The 21,151-nt window shown below is 30.7% G+C and overlaps 1 protein-coding gene across 9 annotated transcripts in view; it reads left to right on the plus strand.

The window, feature by feature from the left end:
- The window catches only part of SENP6 (SUMO specific peptidase 6), a 91,719-nt gene that overhangs the window by 22,418 nt on the left and 48,150 nt on the right, over positions 1-21,151 (plus strand). For 5 of the 9 annotated variants that reach the window (XM_016141695.2, XM_016141692.2, XM_016141698.2 and 2 more), the window contains exons 2-6: positions 670-763; positions 2,656-2,716; positions 12,968-13,110; positions 14,083-14,187; positions 18,481-18,501. In XM_016141695.2, coding sequence (XP_015997181.2) covers positions 670-763; positions 2,656-2,716; positions 12,968-13,110; positions 14,083-14,187; positions 18,481-18,501 — 424 coding nt within the window. The remainder of the gene's footprint in view (positions 1-669; positions 764-2,655; positions 2,717-12,967; positions 13,111-14,082; positions 14,188-18,480; positions 18,502-21,151) is intronic. The other 4 variants (XM_016141697.2, XM_016141694.2, XM_036219519.1 and 1 more) reach the window with 2 other exon arrangements.

Consider the following 21,151-nt stretch of genomic DNA (forward strand, 5'->3'; position numbering starts at 1 on the left):
TGATCTTAAAGCCCTGACTCTAGGCTATCAGGTTTTTGTCACATGGGTCAACATGAGAACTTAAGATCTTATTGCATTTATCTCTTCAGGTTCACACTTTCCAGTTGTTTTTGGCTTCAGGGGATTTTAGCCATGCACTTATAAAAAATTTTAAACTCATAATAAACATGTTTGGTATTCCGATATAGAGAGGTTTTTTTGTTTTTGTTTTTTGACATTGAGGTTACCATATTGCCAACACAGACGTCCTTGATTTGTTTCTCTTCTGTTAAAAGGTACAGATGATGGCAGTAAAGAAAAAGCTAGTGGTCTGGATATATTTATAATAAATAAGGCAAGCAAACTAACAAGCACTAATTTCTAGAATGAGTCATCAAATATGGAGATACAAGGCTGATTTTTATATATTTCATACATATTTATGCTACCCATTTTTATTATACCTTACTAATTTGAGCTTTCTCTAGCAAACACACATGGATGACTGTAAATTAGCAAAAAACATTTTAATGTGGATATTTTTCTCTTTAGAGGAAATAAGATGTTTATGAGAAATTGTCAAAGGGCAAGCAAATTAAATCTAAGCAAAGGGCTTGGGGAATGCTCAATTTTATTTTATATTGGATAGCCTTATTAATAAATACTTACCTCAGCTTGTTTTTATTTCAGCTTTGACTAGAGCAGAATCTGAAAGAGATGGAGGTTTTAAAAATAATTGGAGCTTTGATCATGGAGAAGAAAGTGAAGGAGATACAGATAAAGAGTAAGAATTTTTATTTATAAGAATGAAACTTCATTAAGACAATTTATATTTCATGGAAATATTTTTAAGAGTATGGCATTCTTAAGAAAATATTGAATTGTTTTACACTGGCTTTAAAGAATGAAAAAGCAATTCTTTATTGGTAAATAATTTTGCCGTTAATATTTCTACATCTTTTGAAATGTATAGACATGCATATAGTGCCTGTAACCTTCTGATTAAAAATCAACCACTATATAGATTTCCAGCTAAAGAAATTGTTCTTTTTTAAAAAAATAAATAAGGCATTCTGTTCAATGCCACCATTTATTGTAAGTCAATCCAGATTAAGACCCCTAAACTTTGTATGAAAGTTTAATCCTATAATAGCCTTTCCAGTTACAATCCTCCCACCACCACCAAATCCATCTTAGGTCAGATTCCCACCAGAAATACTATAATTGATAAACAAGTGTTGAACCAGACAGAAGTTAAGCAAAGCACTTGGAATTACTTTTGTGTAAAATTTTAAATAATAGTTTCAATAGAACATTTTGCATGTTGTAAGATTTGTATTACAGATGCAGCATTGCTATTAGTTTCTTGGTTTATTGATCTGGTTTTCTCCTGGCCAGAACAAAAAGCAAATTTAGAGAAACAAAAATATATACACTAAGTTCTACCAAAACTATAATTATACTTTAAAAATTTTACACAGGAAGCCATTCAGAGTATATTGGCTAAATATTGTAGGTGCTTCACTTCTGTCTGGGCAACAGCTCCATTCCACTTTATGTGCCTTCACCTATGAGATGTTGAACTGAAGTTTTATTTGAAGGAGAGCTTAGAACTGGTAAGTTTCTCACTTAAAATTGGTGTTTTATGATCTTTCATTTCTGTTTTTATTTCTGATTATTTTTTAATTTAAAATAATTTTTTTGTTACAGACATTTAATATTTATGTAGTTTTGAAAAATTGGAATTAAATTCGAAATTAAGATGAATGGGAAGTATACCATTTTTTAAAACATTTTTGTAAAATGTTTGGAAGAAGAATTTTTAGCATTAAAAAGTTGGGATGTATATAAACAGTAATGAAACAGATTTTACATCTTTATTATAAATAGCTACGATTTTACTAAAAATAGTTTAGTTGAGTTGCCTTCAAAGGTGTATTTTGAGCTTCTTTTTGAGAAGACTTGTCATGGTTATATAAAAAATTTGTCTTAAGGTACTACCTGTACGTTTCATTTATGAATTGCATTTTCATTCATCATTATAAGTGGATCTTCAAGTGGATCCTTTAGGAACATGTTAAGATTAACATAAACTGTTAATAGATGCATCCTTCTGGTCTTTTAGTATCTCAGGCCAATGATTCTCAATGAAGAGTCGATATTTTCTTCAAAGTGGTATATTACTGTGGTGATACCATTGGAATTACTTGTTTCTTCATTAGTTAAGGTTTTCATATCAGTTTGTTTCTTTTTTCTCTATTTGTTTCCCTGTCCTTTTCCCCTAATTTTAAATCCAAGAAAGAAAGTAAAAATGAGTGTGACTGTATATGAAATCTATAGTTAAGAAAACAAATACTATGTGTTCAATTGTGGCAGGGGTCAACAAATAATGGCCCGTGGGCCCAACATTCCCACCAGTGGATTTTGTCAATAGTTTTATTGGAACATAGCCACATGTATAATCTGTGGCTGCTTTCATACTACAGTGGGAAAGATTAGTAGTTGCAGTAGAGACCATATGGCCTGCAAAGCTTAAAATATTTACTCTGTGACTTTTTATAGAAAATATTTGCTAATCCCTGAATTATTAGGTATGCAAAGAGGATACAACTTCTGAATTTAATGTATGGGCTTTATTTGTCACTTAAGATTTTTTTTTCCGTATTTTCTGTGTAGTGAGGCAAATCTACTCACTGTAGATGAAGATGAGGATTCTGAAACGACAAAAGGAAAAAAGGCAAGTGTTGCTTTTTTAATTTTTAAAAAAGTTTGTATTATATACAAAAAATGAATACTTCAAAAGATGTTTATATTATTTATTTCTAAGACCCTACCACTCAGTTCCCTACCCCAGAGGTAAACCGTGTTTCCAGTTTCTTGTTTATCCCTTCAGAGAGATTTTATGCATTAAAATGAAAACATATATTCTTGTCTCACCCCCTTACAGTCACACAGTTGCTGGCATTCTGTATACACTTTTTCTAATCTTACTTTAAAAAATTAATATACCTGGAAACCATCCATAAGAGTTCATTAAAGGCACCTCATTCTTTTCAGTGGGTGCATAGTATTCCCATTTTATGATGTGCCATCATTTCATACCACAGTATTTATGATGTTATCAACCTTTGCTCCCTCCAAAGTAATGTTGAGTAAATTAGTCTTCTGTATGGGTTATTTTGCTCACACATGAGTATATTTGTAAGATGACTTTTTATAAGTAGAGTTGCTGTATCAGAACAGATAACATTTCTAATTTTGTTCTACATGATTTACGCTTTTATTAGCAATGTCTGAGTATGCCTATTTTCTCTAACTTTTGTTACAGTGTTATCAACCTTTTGATCTTTGCCAGGGTAAAAGAGTATCTCACTGTAGTCTTAATATGCATTTCTTTTATTATGAGTGAAATTGAACACATTTAATATTGTCCGTTTATTTATTTTCTAATAATTACCATTTAATATCCTTGGCATGTTTTTCTGTTTGGTCTTAAATATTATTGATCCATAGGAATTCTGTTTATATCGAGTCTAAGATATACATTTTTGCCCATTTTGACACCTAAAGTCTATCTAGGTGCATATTATAATGATGGCATGACATAGTTTAAGTTAACAAAAGTTTCTTTGTGCATTAGTACATACAGCAGTGATGCATCTTAGGTTTGATGAAATACTTTTGGAGAAACTGGCCAATTGCTTTGATACTAGTTGCTAATATTTTAAACCAGTTTTTTTTTTTTTCACTTATTTTTTTGTCTCTGCTTTTGGTGGTTATTGCCTTGGAGAAAATGTATTTTCTAATGTTGTGAAATATATTAGTCTTTTTTTATGGCTTTTGGGTTTAGTGTCTTGGTTCCTAATGATGTTAACTTACCTTAAGTAGTTTTACAATACCAACACAAATATTATTATAATTTTTTTTTTTATTTCATTTGTTTTCTTGTTGTTGGTGTTTGGTGGCAGCTCCAGGTAGATCCTAGTAGGAATGTATATTTAAGTTACTGTGTTGAAATTATTCCCGATTGTTAATTCCACCAGTTGGATGAGAGCCAGGGTTTGTTTGTTTGTTTGTTTTTTGAGAAACTGCTTTTTTAAAAAAATAATTTGATTTAATTTGTTTTAAAATTACCGAAAAATACATGGTTCCAAAGTCAAATCTACAAAAGAATTTTTATTCACAGAAGCCTAGCTTTTATCTTGAATCTCTCTACCTCTTTCTCTTTCACTTGTAGGCAACCTGTTTTAAGATTATGTGGTCTAGAATTTTTTTTTTTTTTAATTATAAAAATATAGCACCCTTCTTGGAGAAAATAGCCACAATATTTGGTGCCTTAATTTTTTTTTTTAATTTTTAAATTTTTTTTTACTTAACAGTATAATCTGTAGATCAGTCTACAGCGGAATATTTATAGAGATCTTTATCACTTTTATTGCTACATAGTACTCCAGGTAATGGATGTACCATAGATAGTCAGTTAATTCCTTATTGATAAACAGTGCTTTAAAAAAGTCTGTATTTACAGTTTTTTCATATCTTCACAGTGTATTTGTGGGATAGATTCCTAGAATTGTAGTTGCCATTTCAGAAGTTAAATCTGTAGGTGATTTTGCTAGATATTGCCAAGTGCCTCATTCATAGGCGTTAGCGCTTGCCATTCTGCTGGTAATATATGAGAATTCCTATTTACTGTAATCTTAGGGAGTATATGGTAAAACGAATTTTTGCTAGTCTGACATAGTGCCCTGTCTACAGATTTTCTGTATTTATTGTTGAGTACTATTTTAGGGGTTTTTAAATTTACTCCCTTTACTCCACCTTTGTAGGTTTTTTTTTCTTCTGCATCTCTATTTTGTCATAATTTAGGGAATTTCTAGAATTTGCAGTTTTCTCTTAATACTCTAAAGATTTTCTTTATATTACTCACACTGAAAAACTACGAAGTTTTTCACATTGTGATTTTTGTAGTTTTTATTTTCACATCTCATTTCCATAGAGTATGCAGTTTAGGTGTTCTTCGGGGAGGCATAAAAATAGTGAGTGAACTTTGTGGGGAAAAATAAAAGGGTTTTTTTTTTTTTCCATCACTAACTTCTATGACATTGATCTTCAATTTTTCTTTTTTTGGCCTGCAGATACCCTTAATTTTTTAAAAAGTGTATAATTTATTACATATTTTAAAGGGTATAAATGTTGATTTTTAAAATAAAACCTACATGATACTGATACATATCCAGTGAGCTCTAAAAATAATGATTTGATACTTGGCATCAAGTTTTTTTAAAAATATACATATCATCGCCTCTTTAACAGTTGGAAATATTATACTGTGCTTTTTTTCTTCAGTTTACGTTTCTGTTCGGTTTTATCGCAGAATTTTAACTTTCTATATATATGTATATATTTTATACATGCATTTTAACTTCATGATGGATTTTTATGTGATTGAAAAAATTTAAATTATCCTATCAACTTTAATAAAAAGATAAACATCCACTGAAATTTAACATGAAATAACATTCCTTTCACTAAAAAGTTCTAAGTATTTTTTTTACTAGATCGAGTTATCATTGTAATTATCAATAAACACTTAACCCAGGATCGTAATACAGAAATTAAACCTATTGTCTAGAATTGTATTGGAAATGTATACCTAAAAACAGATGGTACTGATGTTTTCCTTTATTCATTCAGTCCATGTATCCATGAATAGATATTTATTGCTAGAATAAAACTTTCAGCAGTAATTTTCTTTTTAAACTTTTTTTTTAAAAGATATGAGTGCTGAAGAAATCTTGGTTACATAATAAATAGATGGATATGGAAAAAGTTTTGCTATTGCATTATCATTTAGTTCTTTCCTTTTGAATTAAATGCCAAAATCACATAGCAGTCTAACATCTAAAAGTTGAAAATAATTTGTAATCCAGTCATTAGTCACTGGCTTTTTGAATTTGGACAATATACTGAAAAGGCTTTATCAAGATTTAACAAGTGGCTAGTAATTGTACTTGTTGCTTTTAGATTCTTTTTTTAAACCAAATACACAGAAATAATTGGAAAAATTGAAATCTTGTTAATTACAGGATGCCTTTGTCAATAAAATATTTTTTAATAAAGTATCATTTTTTGATTTATATATTTTCTTTAAAAATTGAAACTCCATATTTAGGTTATTTAGTCTATGGAAAATATCTACATAGAACTTATTTGACAAGGCCAGCTCACATGCATGTGGACCAGCCAGTCAATAAAATCAGATGTAATATTTATCTATAAAAGTTTTCTTTTTTCATTTCAAATATACATGTTAATTTACATCTTCCATGACAGCCATTTCACTTCTGAATTCTAAAGCAGAAAAGTATGGCCTTGGCTTTGACCTCAAGTTTATTATCTGGTTGTAATACAGCACAGCACATTTCAATCTTTTTTTTTTTTTTTTAATGCTTTCTTTGCTTTGTTTTCACTTAGTTTTTTCCTTAGAGCAATGCTTTTCTTGAAAATAATTGGAATAGAAGACACAAAGTTCATAAATGAAAATATTTATCACTTTTGTTTTGCCATTTTGTAGCATAGCTGAATTAAGAAAATCCTTTTTTGGTCTAGAATACCCAGTTTCTAACCCACGGTTCACATTTAATGGAAATATATGTAAAACAGGGAAAGAAAGGAAGCCATTGTACGTGCCAAAAGATTCTAGATACTAATATTTCAAATTGTTTTTTTTTTCCAGGAGGTTTTTAGACTCTTAAAACTATACATAAGAATTATGTCTTTGTTTTGTAAAATGGAAAAAGGTTTATTGTGAAATGGGAGATGGGGAAGGAGATATTGTATGATGCCTTTTTTAGAGATAAGAGATAGGTTTTAAAGTAAGTCAGTTTTAAGAAAGTGTAAAAGTGGAGATTAAAGATTTAGGAGTTGATTTCTAAAAATCTATTTGTGCCTCTTTATCCTTTTAGAAAATCTATGTATCCTAGGAGTTAACACATTCCTGGATATTTAATGGGCTGTGGATAATATATAGGTCTATAATATAATCCCTTTTCTCCATTTGAAAATGAATATAGAATTAGGAGAAAACCGTATTTTGGTTCAGAGCGTCTTAATATTCTTCCTCCTCTCTTTCGCAGAATAACCTCTTTGTGTTTAGGCTTCTGCACTTTCATTGTGCCTCTTTAGAATGCTGGAGCCAGCCATCTAAAGTCAAACAGCACCTAAAAGAGGGGAGGTGAAGCCTAAGGGAAAAAAGAGAAGACAGGAAAGTTCTTCGGGAGGGTATATACAGTCAATGCTGCAGCCTTGAGTTTATTTAACCCAGCCTATTTATATCTAAGCACAGAGTACATTACCATAGGAATGCTGACATTTACATAAGTTCTGATACATCCTTCCCTCAGGGTACAAACATCCTTGCTTTCTGGGCTGTAAAACATTCCACTATCTTAAAAGGATTTCTTTAGGAGGCAAATCTCCTTACCAGGGTCAGTAATGTTTAACTTAAAACCCTGCTTCCTAAAACCATTGTTTAAGCAGATTTAGCAGCTGCTTCAGTGTCTCGTAATGACTCCAGACATTAGAAGGCATGTTTTTCATGCCTTCTGAAAAAAATTTTAGCCTTATCTTTTTTGATATTGCCTTTCTTTCTGGAACTTTCATTAAACATAAGTTAATCATTTTTTCATATTTAACTTATTTTTTTAATATATAAACAAAAAAGAAAGAAAAGATAAAGGACAGAGAAAGAAATCATCCCTATACCATATTCTAGGTAATTTCTTTAGTTCTGTCTTCCAATTCACTAATTTTTCTCTTCAGCTATATCTAACCTGCCATTTAATCTATCCATTACTTTAAAAAAAAAAAAAAACATTTCAGTGACATTTAGCATTTGTAGAACTTCTATTGGTTCTCTTTCAAAATTTTATGTTTTTTTCCATAGTTTAGTTCTTCCTTTATTGTTTCCACTTTGTTTTTAAGAATTTAAATGCCTATAACATACATTTTTAATGTCTTTCTCTAATCATTTAACAAATTCTTTTAGGTTATCTTATCTGAAGTTCTTAGGTACTAAATTTCCTGATTACTTGGCTTTTAGTCAAGTTGGTTATGTAATGTATGGCAAGTTTGGGTTGAAGATACCACATATTGATAATGTTTGCACTTTTAGCAGTCCCAATGAAATATTTATTCACGTAGCAAATATGTATTAAGCACAATGTTCTAGATGTTGGGGAGCAAAACAAATGTTTCTTGTTCCTGTGGAGCTTAATTTCTAGTAATGGCTATATACTCATCAGTCATTTAATGATTAATGTTATAATACAAGGGTTGGCAAACCAGGGCTCACAGTCCAAATCTGGGCCACAACCTATAGTCTATGAACTAGAATAGTTTTTATGTTTTTTAAGTGGTTAAAAAAAAAAATCAGAAGAATACCCTTTCATGACACTTTCACAATTTCATGATGTGAAAATTTATGAAATTAAAATTTTTGTTCATTAAGTTTTGTTGGAAAACAGCTATGCTCATTTGTGGTGTTTATGACTGCTTTTATGCTAGAATAACAGATTTGAATTAATTTAAACAAAGCTGAGTAGCTTTGACAGAGACTATAACCCATAAAGCCTAAGATATTTACTGTCTGGTCCTTTAGAGAAAAGTTTGCTGATTCCCTGTACTACATAAATGTGTTGTATGTAGATCGATATTCAGTTGAGGGAAACATAAAGCTTCTTGATGGGTAGTATTATATTACTGTAGTTAATGAGACAGAATATCAGATTCTAGGCCTGCTAATAACTGTGCACCTTATAAGATGATTGTGAGAATTACTAAACACTGTAATGCACATATATAGTGCATGGCACTTGAAAATCTTTTATAAATAGCTACATTATCATTGTTAAATGCAGTGTTATTGAATCTTTGTAAACTCGTTTTCCTTTGATAATTATGATGTGTTTATAGTTGCTTATCTGACATCAGTAAGGCCCATTTTTATAGTTTGTTTGTTAACCATGTGATTATTTTGTGGGAATCCATTGGTCCACAGCAGTTTTCCTGATATTGTGATTGCATTAGCTAGAAAACAGTCTTAGGCTGCTAAAGAGGGGGACAGAGGAGAGAGAAACCTCTAGATTTGAATATATTCTTGACTTGATTAGTAGTAGCAATCTAATCTGTGAGATAGCTATAAATGGCTCAATTTTTACTCATTTACACTTTATTTCCCCCAGTAATTTGATGTAGAATACCAAGAGCACAAATAAAATGAAGAATAAAAATTGTTAGGCAGAAAGAAGTAGATGTGCCAGGTATCTAAAATAATTTTTATGTTGTATTTTAAACAGCTCTAAATTTTCTGGCTGCTAGAATTGTGTCCTAGAGATATGTAATTGTGTGGTAAGAGAATATTTTACAAATTTACATCCAATGACTTTCCTATGGAGCGATTCCAACCCACTCCCAGCAACATCCAAAGTATAACAAATGGAACGTATTCTAAGAGAATATGACAAAAAAAGTAAATGTTTTTTGTGAGATACGGTTATCTGACAGAGCTAGAATCAGTGGTGTGATTTGTTGCTGACTGAAGTGGATGTAGCTTTTGATAGTAACCTATAGCAACAGAATTAGGCAGTTTAAGAATTTGGCTTATACAGATTTTCTTGCTTTAATTTTAATGATGGGCTTTCGGTTGCTATTGCTATGCCCAAATGCTTTCTAAAAAGAAAACGCAAAAATGCGTAAGCACTTAATCAGAAATATGGTTGAATTAGCTAAATCAGGTGCCTCTAAATTGGGTGAGATAATTTTAACTTTTTACATTTATATGAAGGAACTATTAGTACAGTTCCTTTGATTTTTAAGATGTTCTGTATCCCAATGATTTTGAGTCTTTTTTGGAATAACATTGTTTTTGCTTTTCATTAAAAATCAATATTTGTATTTCTACAAACTATAAAAATTCCTTCTGCAGTGTAGTACGGGAAAGAATAGGCTTTGGAGTCAGTCAGTTTGGAGAAGTTACAATGCCTTTTTAAGCTTAATGATCTTTATAACCTAGGGATAGAGTTTCAATAAAGTTTAAATTACTTGTAGAGAGATTTTGTTGAGAAAAAAATAACCGAAGTGGGAAATTTGAGCATATTAATCCTGTCTGTCATTCAGTAGTGTCAAGTGATTGACCTGATGTTTCAGGTGCAATTGCTGAATCTCAGCCTGAAGAACTACTGAAATGTATAAAATATGGAGATTAAATATAAGATATTAAACATGAGCTATTGAATATGAAGTAATTAGCATATGCTATGCATAGTAAACCCTCAAAAAATACTGTCTGTAATTATTTATATAGAGGAATGGAATTACATGGTCAGGCTCTAATGGAAACCTTTTGCTTCCAAGATTTTAACATGTGTATCAAAATCACCTAGAGCTATGACTCTCCAACAGTGTGATTAGAATCACCTGGAAGGCTTGATAAACAGATTGCTGAATCCATCTCCTAGAGGTTCTGATTTAGGTCTGGAGTGGAGCCTGAAATTTGCATTTTAAAGTGTTCCTAAGTGATATTGATACTGCTCATTTAGTGACCACACTTTAAGAACCATTGACTTAGGACATTTTTAAAAAAATAACATGGGAATAGGCCTAGATCACAACAATTGGATAGGCCTAATTTTTCTCAGCTGAATGCAGTTTAATGACCAGTTGTTTATGATAAAATTTATGGGCTTTCTAATTGAAAATGTATGTTTCTAATTAAGTGAGATCTAATAGTTATTGAATTTCCATAGGCCCATTCCAGGACTAGACATTTTGTGTATTTCTTTGTTAATTTTTGAAATAACAAGTAAAGTTACGTGGCTAGAAAGAAACCACAGGTCTCTTTGATTCCCAAATCATTATTTTCAACAGTAACAATTTTCTGTGGGATTAAAAAAAGGGGGGGTTAGCAAATACAAAATTGGTTGTATTCTACTAATGGAAGTGAGAGAGTATAATAACCCCATTATTTTTGTCCCCTGTAGTTCTGTTCCCATTATCATTGGTTTCTCTTGATTTTCATTACATTGTCTCATTTAAGAGTTTGCTTATGAATGGTAGGCATTGCATATGAAAAATCTGAGGTAATTTGAGGCTAAGGGTAATATTATTTCTGTACAGGGGATGTATATTTATTTACTTCTGGCTAGTAATTAGGAACATTAGCAATCTTGGATCAGCTTAACTCAGTGGTTCTCTTGAATGTCTCCTGGTTAGCAGTATTAGCATTACCTGGGGACTTGTTAAAAAATGCAAGTTCTGAGGCTGACCCCAGACCTACTGAATCAGAATAAACTGTAAGGATTGAACACTGCAGTTTATTTTAATAAACCATCCAGGTAATTCTGATTTACTCTAAAATTTGAACCAGGTAATTCTGATTCAATTTTTTAGTATTTTTTATTTTTCAGCTATAATTGGCATATAATACTATCTGATTTACTCTTAATTGAACTGGAGGTTGAGATGATTGGAAGCTGGATTTCAACCTGTGAGAGGACTGTTAGCATTCTGATGCACTCTTATTAATATACCATAATCCTAATCTGAATTTTGAGGTGTTTACAGGTCCCTTTGTACTTGGTAGAATTTGAGAACTACAATTTTTGTCTCCTTAGCTCTCTGACTCTGTTGGAAGTTGAACACAGCTTCTTAGCCTCTCATCTACATCTTCTAGAATCAAAGGTGCCTCAGGGAAAAATACAAATCTGGGCTCAGATTTCTGAGTTTTCTAGTCCCTGATCTTAGTTCTTAATTCTTCACTGCCTTGGTAGCCCTCAGATGCCTGAAACAGAATTTTTTTTTTTAGTTTGTAGTTTTTCCAGCTTTTCTAGTTGTTTGCAGAAAGTAGAGGGAAGATGGATCTGCATTACCTGATATGCCATTACCAGAAGTGAAGGAGTCTAAAGTAAAAGATTAGGAAGTAAAGAAATGTCTCAAGGAAGAGAAAGTGATAAGCAGTATGTCAAAAATAAGTCTTTTTGGAATTTTGTAATGTATATATGCCTAAAAACAAGAATGGTGCTTGCACAGTGAACTTTCCTCAGGCCTTTTTGTGGGAGATTTTTTGTGGAGGGAACTGTTAGATTTCTATAAAGATAGCTGGGGGTGGAGAGGAGGCAAGTCGCTATCTTCTTATGACTATATTTTCCTATAAAAGTAAAAAAGAAAAAATATTAGACTGTTGTTTCAAAAATAAAATTAAAGTATATATACAAGAATGATTTTTAACATCTTGTTTTGGGTAAATTATCACTAAGATCTGAGGACCTTTGTCTTGAGTCCGAAAGCAACTTTTAAATGTCTTGTGCAATTAATGTAATAAAATAGTTTTCTTGGTTGAGAAGAGCTTCTCAAGGAATGGGCCATACTGTTGTCATACTATGATCTACCTAAAGTGGTTGTTATTCATGTGTTCATATTATTTGCAACTTTGAAAGTATGAAGACATCTCAGTTTCTGCATTTATATAGAAACTTTGATGTTAAGGCCAAGTCTTTGTATTAGTTGAAATGCTAACTTATTGCCATATATGGCTGTACTACCCTACAGATAGCAGCAAGGCCTATTAAGCAGGGGAAATATTTATTTTTTACTCTTGGGAAAGAGTTCTCCTAAGATCCTCTACCTTCATCTCTTCTTTTTTTGCTTTAATTTTCTCAGATATCTTTGGAAAGATTTAAATGAAAAGAAAATAATATAAATACCCATATCCTATATATTCGTGTTGTCCTTAGAGGGGAAAAAAAAGTATCGTAGTTGAATTACTCTTAGATCCATGCCACTGACATTCCTCTTCCCCATCCCTAATATCTGGTACGTTTTTATTGCCTTTTTAATAGGTTTTCAAATAGTTGTTGCTATTTATTGACTCTTGTTATGGTATTTGTTGACTCTTTAACATTTATGGATTTTTATTTTTTTTTTACAGTTAAATCGTCAATCTGAAATTGTTGCTACTAGTTCTGGTGATCCCTGGAAGACATGTGCAAGACAAAACAAGACTGAAAGTTTAAAACCTTTGAAAGGCAACCCAATTGGGCTTAACATGCTGAGCAACAGTAAGAAATTGAGGTATAGGCACTTCACCACACATTCCTACAGAAAAGATAAAGAGTTTGACACTGAAACTAACTACCTTTGTGGCCAAGTGACCCACCCTGTAAAGTAAGGTCAACAGGTAGAGTGGTCCCAGTGTGAACATTCTTTGCTTTGACTCTTGGGAATAGGGATGATTTCGTGGTTCCAAATAAAAATATTGCAAGAAAAATTTCAGTAGACTAGGGTTTTATAAAATGAGCTTGCTTTTGTATGGTTAATAAAATCTTAGTTGTTATATTAGAAGTAGAAGGCACGGTAGGGGGGATGGTCATGTCTGCTTTAAGGGGATTCTTATCAGGATTATCTCAATAAGGGACTTTAAAGATTTCTTATTTTTCTTCTCATCTAGATATAAGCCACCTTTCCTAATGGTTGTCATAGTGAACCACTGTTACTGATCTGATTGAGCTGTTACGTCTCCTGGAAGTAGGGTTGAAAATCACTATTTAATTTTTACTTTGTCATTTTATAGTCAAACTATTGAGGTACATCAAAGCTAAGTAACTTTCAAGCTAGTGGCAGAATCAGAAGTAGAATTTAGAACTCTTTTTTTTTCACACTTATTTTTATTTTGGCATATAAGGAAACTAATACTCATAGTTTAAAAGCTTTTTTATAAAAGTTTCTAAAGAGAGAAAAGGGAGAGACAATATATCTGAATTAATTTACTAGAAATTTTTTGGTACAAAATATTTATTAAATTCCTAATTTCTAGTGTTCTACTCTTTGTCTTCCTTCAAGAATTGGATTGGAAACATTTAGAGACAAATTCAGAAAGTGGGAAACTCCTAATAGACAATTTATCATGGGTGATGGGTTTTCTATACATTTTTTTTAAGTGGTAAAAATTTTTCTTGTGTTTGCTCAGATTTTAAAGGATTTATTTTGCATATGTGTATGTAACTTTCTCCTGTTCGCATTATTCTTTGTTTCTTGAATCTGCAGTGGAAATACACAGAATACATCACTATGTTCTGGAAGTGCAGTTCATCGTAGTCATATTCAGCATTCTGATACACAGATGTCATCAGTAAAAACAGCAGCCCAAAGGTAAGGATTCCAATAGATTTTTTCACTGTTTCTTTTAAAGCTTTTTTTTTTTTTTTTTTACACTTTGTGGAATTTTACTTGTTTCCATTGTTTATAAAGATATATTCATGTCTCTGAAATAATTCATGTCCTAGAATTTTATTATTTTATATCTGCTTTTGACTAAATCACATTCTGTAAATAGAGATGTTTTAAATAAAAGCCATTCTGTTGCATTATATTGCAGTTAAGTTACCCTAATTTTTCCACACTGCACTTACATTTGACAGAAAAATCTTTAGCTGGTAGTTTAGCTCTGATGAGTAAAACTGTAGTTACTACATTACTTTCTTTATAAAGTTTATAAGATTTTATAGTATCAAAATAAATACTTTATTAGTTGTAAATGTTTGAGAAAATCTTATTTTAGTAATTGTGAGTAGATTTGGATGTTCTCATTGATTGTGAAAGTACTACTTGAACCTTGAAATAATGGAAGTAACAATGGGGAAAGCTTTGTGTTTTAAATGCTTTTGAGGTTTTTTATAACCATTTTAGAATAGTTATAAAATTTCAGTTGGATTTCAGTTCTGAGTCAATTTCAATTGACTAAGAAATTCTTAGACTCCAATAAGTAAATAAAGAATCTCTTAATACCTTGTATTATGAATTGTTGCATTACTTTTTCTTATAACTAGTAAAATTTAAAGATTTGGTATATATGCTAGGTGTTGTTCTTTATTATTTAAAAAAATGTCACTTTAGACTGCTACTCATTCAGAAAATGTCTCTCAGAAACCCTTGCTATGTTTACTGTTTACATAGATTTGCTATAACATAGATTTTCAAACTAAAACTCTTAAATCTTTCTCATAAGGATAGTAAGAAAACTTTTTCTTTGCTTAAATATATTTTTACCATAGTTTTCACATAAAATATTTGAGAAATCAAACTAAAGAGAAAGATAAATTACATCACATGCCAAAAATTATCTTGCCGTACTGTAAAGAACACAAATTAAGCTCTCTGACCTATATATGGCACAAAAATTAGAATAAATAATAAAAGGGTAGTAATTAGGGGGATGAAAGAAGGGATAGCATAGTTTTTCAAATACTGACACATTGTTAGACTCTCGCCAATAATGATCTGTCATCTTGATAATTCTAAAAATGTGGTCTAAGTTGAAATACTAATTTAAAATCAAGTGATATATCTACAACAAAAATTGTTATTTTTTTTGAAGTTATCTATTAGTTTGGAATCATCCGCATTGTGATCTATTCTTCCCATCTCTCCTTTCCTTATTGGTAATGTTAAAAAACTGATTTCAGTCTGGATATTGATTTGTTTTATTTTATTATACATGTCAGCATTCATTATACCTTGCATGTGTATCTTTGCATCTACATAAAAGATTAGATTCTGTTAATAAGAACTGATATTTACTTATAAAATGTTGTTTTATAAGTAAAACCTTAATTAATTTGTATTTAAAGAAAAAATCGTGAGTTAAAATACTTGACAGTTCAGTAGGGAGTTATGTCAGCAGGACAGAGTCTACTTATGTTTATCTCTTATTTAAAGAATAAACATTTCTTATTCCTACTGCAGCATATCATTAAAAAGATTTTGAAATTCAAAGGCAAGTTATTGAGAGTTTTTCTAATTTTCTTCCTTCAGAAATATTTGAGTGATTTCATGCTACATACTAGGCATAGATGAGGTACAGAATAGTCAAAGATGAATATGACAAAGTCCCTGCCTTGAAGCACAAGTTTGATTAGGGTAGAGGTGAGAAAAACAAGTAAACACGATTACGTGGTAAGTGCAGTAGTAGAGATGTACAAAGTATGTATAGTACTGTTTACAGAGAAGGAAGCAGTAAAGCATTCACAATGGAAGTATTAAGTAGCTTTTATAGTGTACTAGCTAGAAGAGAACACTGCATGCAGCAGAAACCACATCTTCAAAGTCATGAAGAAAGCCTTCACCTGAGGTGGTTGCTACAGCACTTTTGTTTTAATTAGTGTAGTGTTGGCACAACTGTCAGGCTTCAGATGAGGGTTTATAGTGTCTCTTAATTTTTCTTATTTTCTCAACTCTTAATTTGAAATGAAACAAAATGTCATCAGTTGGTAATTCACACACAGATAGTCTAATCTGGGGATGAATGGTATAACTGGTCTCTTAGTAAATCAGACCTACATTTTTAATAATTTACAGTTCTCTAGTAAGATATGGGAACACCTATGTTATACCTTTTTAATATAAAAGGAATGAGTGAAGATTGTAAAAAGATCAGATTAGCTACTATTTGGAGAATATAATGGTTCCAGTCTCTTTTCTTACCACTGTTCCAAATGTTAATTCATATTGAAAAGATAGGTTGTTTAACACAGATAGTGATCGAAGAAGATAGTATTGGTATGGCAAAAAGAAACATGGAAATTAAAAAAACTTATGTAACTCTATACCATGTTCACCCCTATCTTTAGTCAGACTTCACTCCTAACATTTACTGGTTTATGTTTTATTTAAATTTTCACTTTTTGTTTTTGTTTTTTATTAAAGGTAGATGAAAAGATTTGTAGGGGTCATAGGGGAAAATGAATGTCTGCAAAAGCATACATATATAGTAAATGGGAAAATGGGCTTCTGGAATAAGCAAAATTTAATTATTAATGGAAAGCACTATTTTGAAAGAATTTTTGAAGTCCTAAATCAGGTCCTCCTCCTCCTCTTCCTCCTTCTCCTTTTTTAAAAAAATATTTAGAAAGCACTAGTATACCACTAGTTCAAGAATGAAATAGTCCAACAAGAATGTAAGTTGATATTTTTACAAAGCCCTACATTACTAATTATGGCTTCCCTCCCTATTTTTTAAAAGCCTTTTTTTAAAAATAAGCAACTCTAGGGCAGGAGTTGATAATAAATACATATTGAGGAATCTTGTAAAAGCATCACAAATTATAAATTAGGTATCATGTCATAATGTATTTTTCAAGAGTAAGAGAAATGAGCATGGGTTCTCTCTCTCTCTCTCTCTCTCTCTCTCTCTCTCTCTCTCTCTCTCACTCTTTCACTCGTGCGTGTGCGTTTTGTTGTTTTGTTTTCTTCCTAACTCCCTTCGTTTATTGGAAAGAACCAAACCTGTTTCTATACAGGTCAGTTCAGCAACCAAAACAAAAATAAGGGGTTCTAAATTCTTCTCACTTCTTGGGCACAAGAGTATAGAGTTGGAAATGGCTAGTTAGGTGTTAATTCAATGCCTAACTTTTGGTTTTCATTTTACTTTTCCTGTTAGAAATAAATAAATATTTAAGCTTTCATGCTTATATTTTGTTTCACTTACTTTAATGGCTGTAAATAATATTTCCTTATTTTTCTGTCATTTATTCAATATGAACTTATTTTTTACAGATTATTCACTTTTCTCACTAGCAAAAGTGAAATGTGAAATATGGTATCATGTAGGTTTATAATTCCTCTCAAAATAAGTTTTTTTTCCCATGTCATTTAGATAAAACCAAGTTGCCATATTTCTTTTTTTAAAATTTGCTAGGATTAAATTGATATTTTTTTTGTGTGTTCCACATGATAAGGATACAAAAAAAGTTAACATGGAGTCTCAGGGATTTTGTACACTATGTTTTTCTTAAGAGTTCTGAATATTTAGTTCCTTTTGTAATAAAGAAGAATATTACTAGGATGTAAATCTTGAAGATGTTTGTAATTTTACTCTTTTGTAGTTGATGTTTTTACATTTTCCATGAACTATTGAGAAGGGTGGACCTTTTATATATTGGACTTTTGATTAGAGACCATGATTTAAAAACCCAGGCCTTTCCTTGTGTCCCAAACCATATACTGTATTTAAGGCTTTTGTGCAAAAATTTCCATACTCACAAGCAAATAATCACCTCTAATAACAGGATTATAACCACTAAAAATTTTTAACTTTCAAGACATTGTATTGTTTCTTGAAGACTGTTTACGTAACTACTCTAACTTATATCCTCAAATATTGCATGGTTAGCTAAAGCTCTTTCAAGAATTTTTCATATACTTGTTTATCCTTCTTTTCTTCCTTTAATATGTTTAGATATAAAGTATTTTCTGTTGACAATTGAAAAACAACTTATATATCTGACAAATTTTAAAACATAGTATATAACATGTATCTGTAATGTGTTTAAAAACAAGTGAATCGCATTAGAGTTTTGCCTTTTTGACTACAGTTACTAAAACTACAATGATATATCAAAAATGAGGTCGCGCCTCTTACATTTTTTTTCTTTTTCATGTTTTAAGCAGTCTGGACCAAAAGGAAAGGTAAGCTTAATATTGATGATATTACAGCATGGATATAACAGTAAAATATTAGTTTGTTTATATGTTTTTAAAAATATCCATTAAAACAGTAATTATTTTAATAAAAGGAAACATGTTAATAACACAAATATTTGACTTACGTGGGTAGTGTTTCACCATAATTCTTAATATACATTTTTCCATGAGTAGTAGTTATATATTTATACTGATGTGCGACTACTTTCCTACTAAAAATGGACTATTTTCAATGCCTTAGTAGTAAATTTGATTTCAGTTCCATCATTAAAATATTTCTTGTTGTATTTTAGTAATAATACCTTTGTTTTTACATTTTGGTGGAGTGTGAGGGAAATGGAATTAGAATACCTTAAGCCTTGAGTTAAAAGTCTTAACATCAAATGTATTGCTATTCTGACCCAAAAATTTGTAATAGAATTTCATGATCACTGTTTGTTCCCTTTGTAACAATACTGGAAGCAATTGTCCTTTAGCAGAAATGTCGAATAATGTAAATAACATGAAAACAAGTTTTTAAGAACACATTTCTTAGAATAGTGTAATGGTTATAATTGTTCTAAAGCAGATGTCCATATCTTCTCTCCTCAATGTATGTATGTAGAATATTATGTACATGTGCATATCTTTTTTCTTGTTTTCCTGAGTGTCTCAAAAGCATTTTATGAACCCTTCCCCCCACAAACAGATTAACAGCCCTTGTATTAAACAAATACTTTCATGTAATTGATGAGGGTCAAAAGAAGGGACATTTTGTCATTTTAATTACATACTTTTAACTCTTAATTTTGTTTAAAGGTATAGAGGAGGCAAAGCAGAGAACTTGCAATGTTTTATAATATGCATATATTTCATGAATGCCAAGTTTCTGAAATGTAAATTTAAAGATGATCCTGTCAACAAAAGATTTAGACATATTTCATAATTCTGAAATACTTTACAAATATTACTTGTTTTAAATGAATGGATTTTGCAGATACTTTACTACCTGTCTTCTGGGAAAGAAAAATTATTTTCCATTGTGTCTATTTTTCTTTTTGAGTATATCATTTTTGTCAGATATAAAATGTCATATTATATTTAAACATTTTTAACTCATAAGTGACTATATTAAAATATAAGTGACTATATTTTAATAAGATTTTTTTAAAAATTGTTAAAGAATATGCATTAAAAAAGTCTTCATATAATCACATATTGAAACAGACTTGTTTTATACAAATTCTTTTCTATATGTTGCACCATTAAATAGATAAAATATAGATACTATCTATATTATTAGAATAACATAAAGATTTAAGATTATTCTCTTATTTACAATAGCTTCGGAGGGTTTATACCGAATTTTTTCTCACTGTTTTGGCTTCTTATGCATGTTTCTGTATAGGAAATTTATTCATTGTTACATTCAGCAAGTACTGCAATGACTCTATGTGCCAGGCACTCTTCTAGGTGCAGACAGAAATCCTTACCCTCTTGGAGCTTATGTTCTTGTTGCAGTAGTACTGAAATAGGAGTCAGAGATGTAGAATTAAGCAACCAACCTTACCAGTAGACACATAACAGCATTATCAGTAGACACATAACTTACTCTAAAATGGCGATAATATGTTTGCCCAACTTTAAAGGAGACTTATGAGGAACAAATGAGATAATTATTTAAAACTGACTTTTACACTGTCAAAGTTTAAATTTTTGTAATAGTAATAGTTACTGAAATTCAATCTTTTGTACTAAGATTAATGACAGGGACTAAATATGGAGCAGCAGCTATTTCTAAAATACCTTGTAGTATATACACTTGAGTGATTTATTCAGCAGCTTAGTTACTGTTAGGTTGAATTTAGCCCATTAATCCTTTAGATCCTTGCCTGAAGTTATTTTTTGTTTAGCTTTGTCAGAGATAAACTGAGAAGAAATTTTGCATCAGTAGATTTTACTTCGTAAATTTTTCACATAATCGTTTTCTGTCCTTGTGAACACTAAGCCACATTTTCCTAATCTTTGAAGGAGTAATAGAAGTTCTTTAACACAAGGGACTATACATCTCTGAATTAAATGATTTGTTTATAAGAGAATGGCTTATCTAATAAACAAAAGTTAGGTAGTTGTGGAAGACTAATCATTTCCAGCCTTTTTCTATCTATACTATGTACTAGGCACAGTGAGGTGTGTTTTAAGTTTAAAACCAAGCTGGAATAAATAATGAATAACAATATTAAGATTCAGAGTTTGCAGACTTAAAAAATTTGCTGTCAGTTTTTTTGTTGTGGGTTACTTCAACAAGTCGAATGACATAAATTTCCTTCTGTCTCATGGATAGATAGGTTGTGGATACAGTGAATGTGGTAGCACCAGCAGTCTAGACTATTTAATGTGGTATTAGAACCATTTTTTTTTTCCTTCCCTACATAAAGGATTTGTTGACCTCACATAGTGATTTTCAAATTAAATTTTTAAAATATTTATTATTATCTGTATTGTAGAGAATTTTGAAACAAAGAGGTACAAATTGAAAAATACAATAGAAGAATACACACAAAATACTAGTAATGTTTACTTAAAGGGTGTGTTTGAAAAGACAAGTAATGGAGATTTTATAATTTTTTTTAATGCTCTCAAAATAGAAAATTAC

Source organism: Rousettus aegyptiacus, unplaced genomic scaffold (assembly GCF_014176215.1).
Source record: "Rousettus aegyptiacus isolate mRouAeg1 unplaced genomic scaffold, mRouAeg1.p scaffold_m13_p_1, whole genome shotgun sequence".
In the NCBI taxonomy this organism is placed as follows: Eukaryota; Metazoa; Chordata; class Mammalia; order Chiroptera; family Pteropodidae; genus Rousettus; species Rousettus aegyptiacus.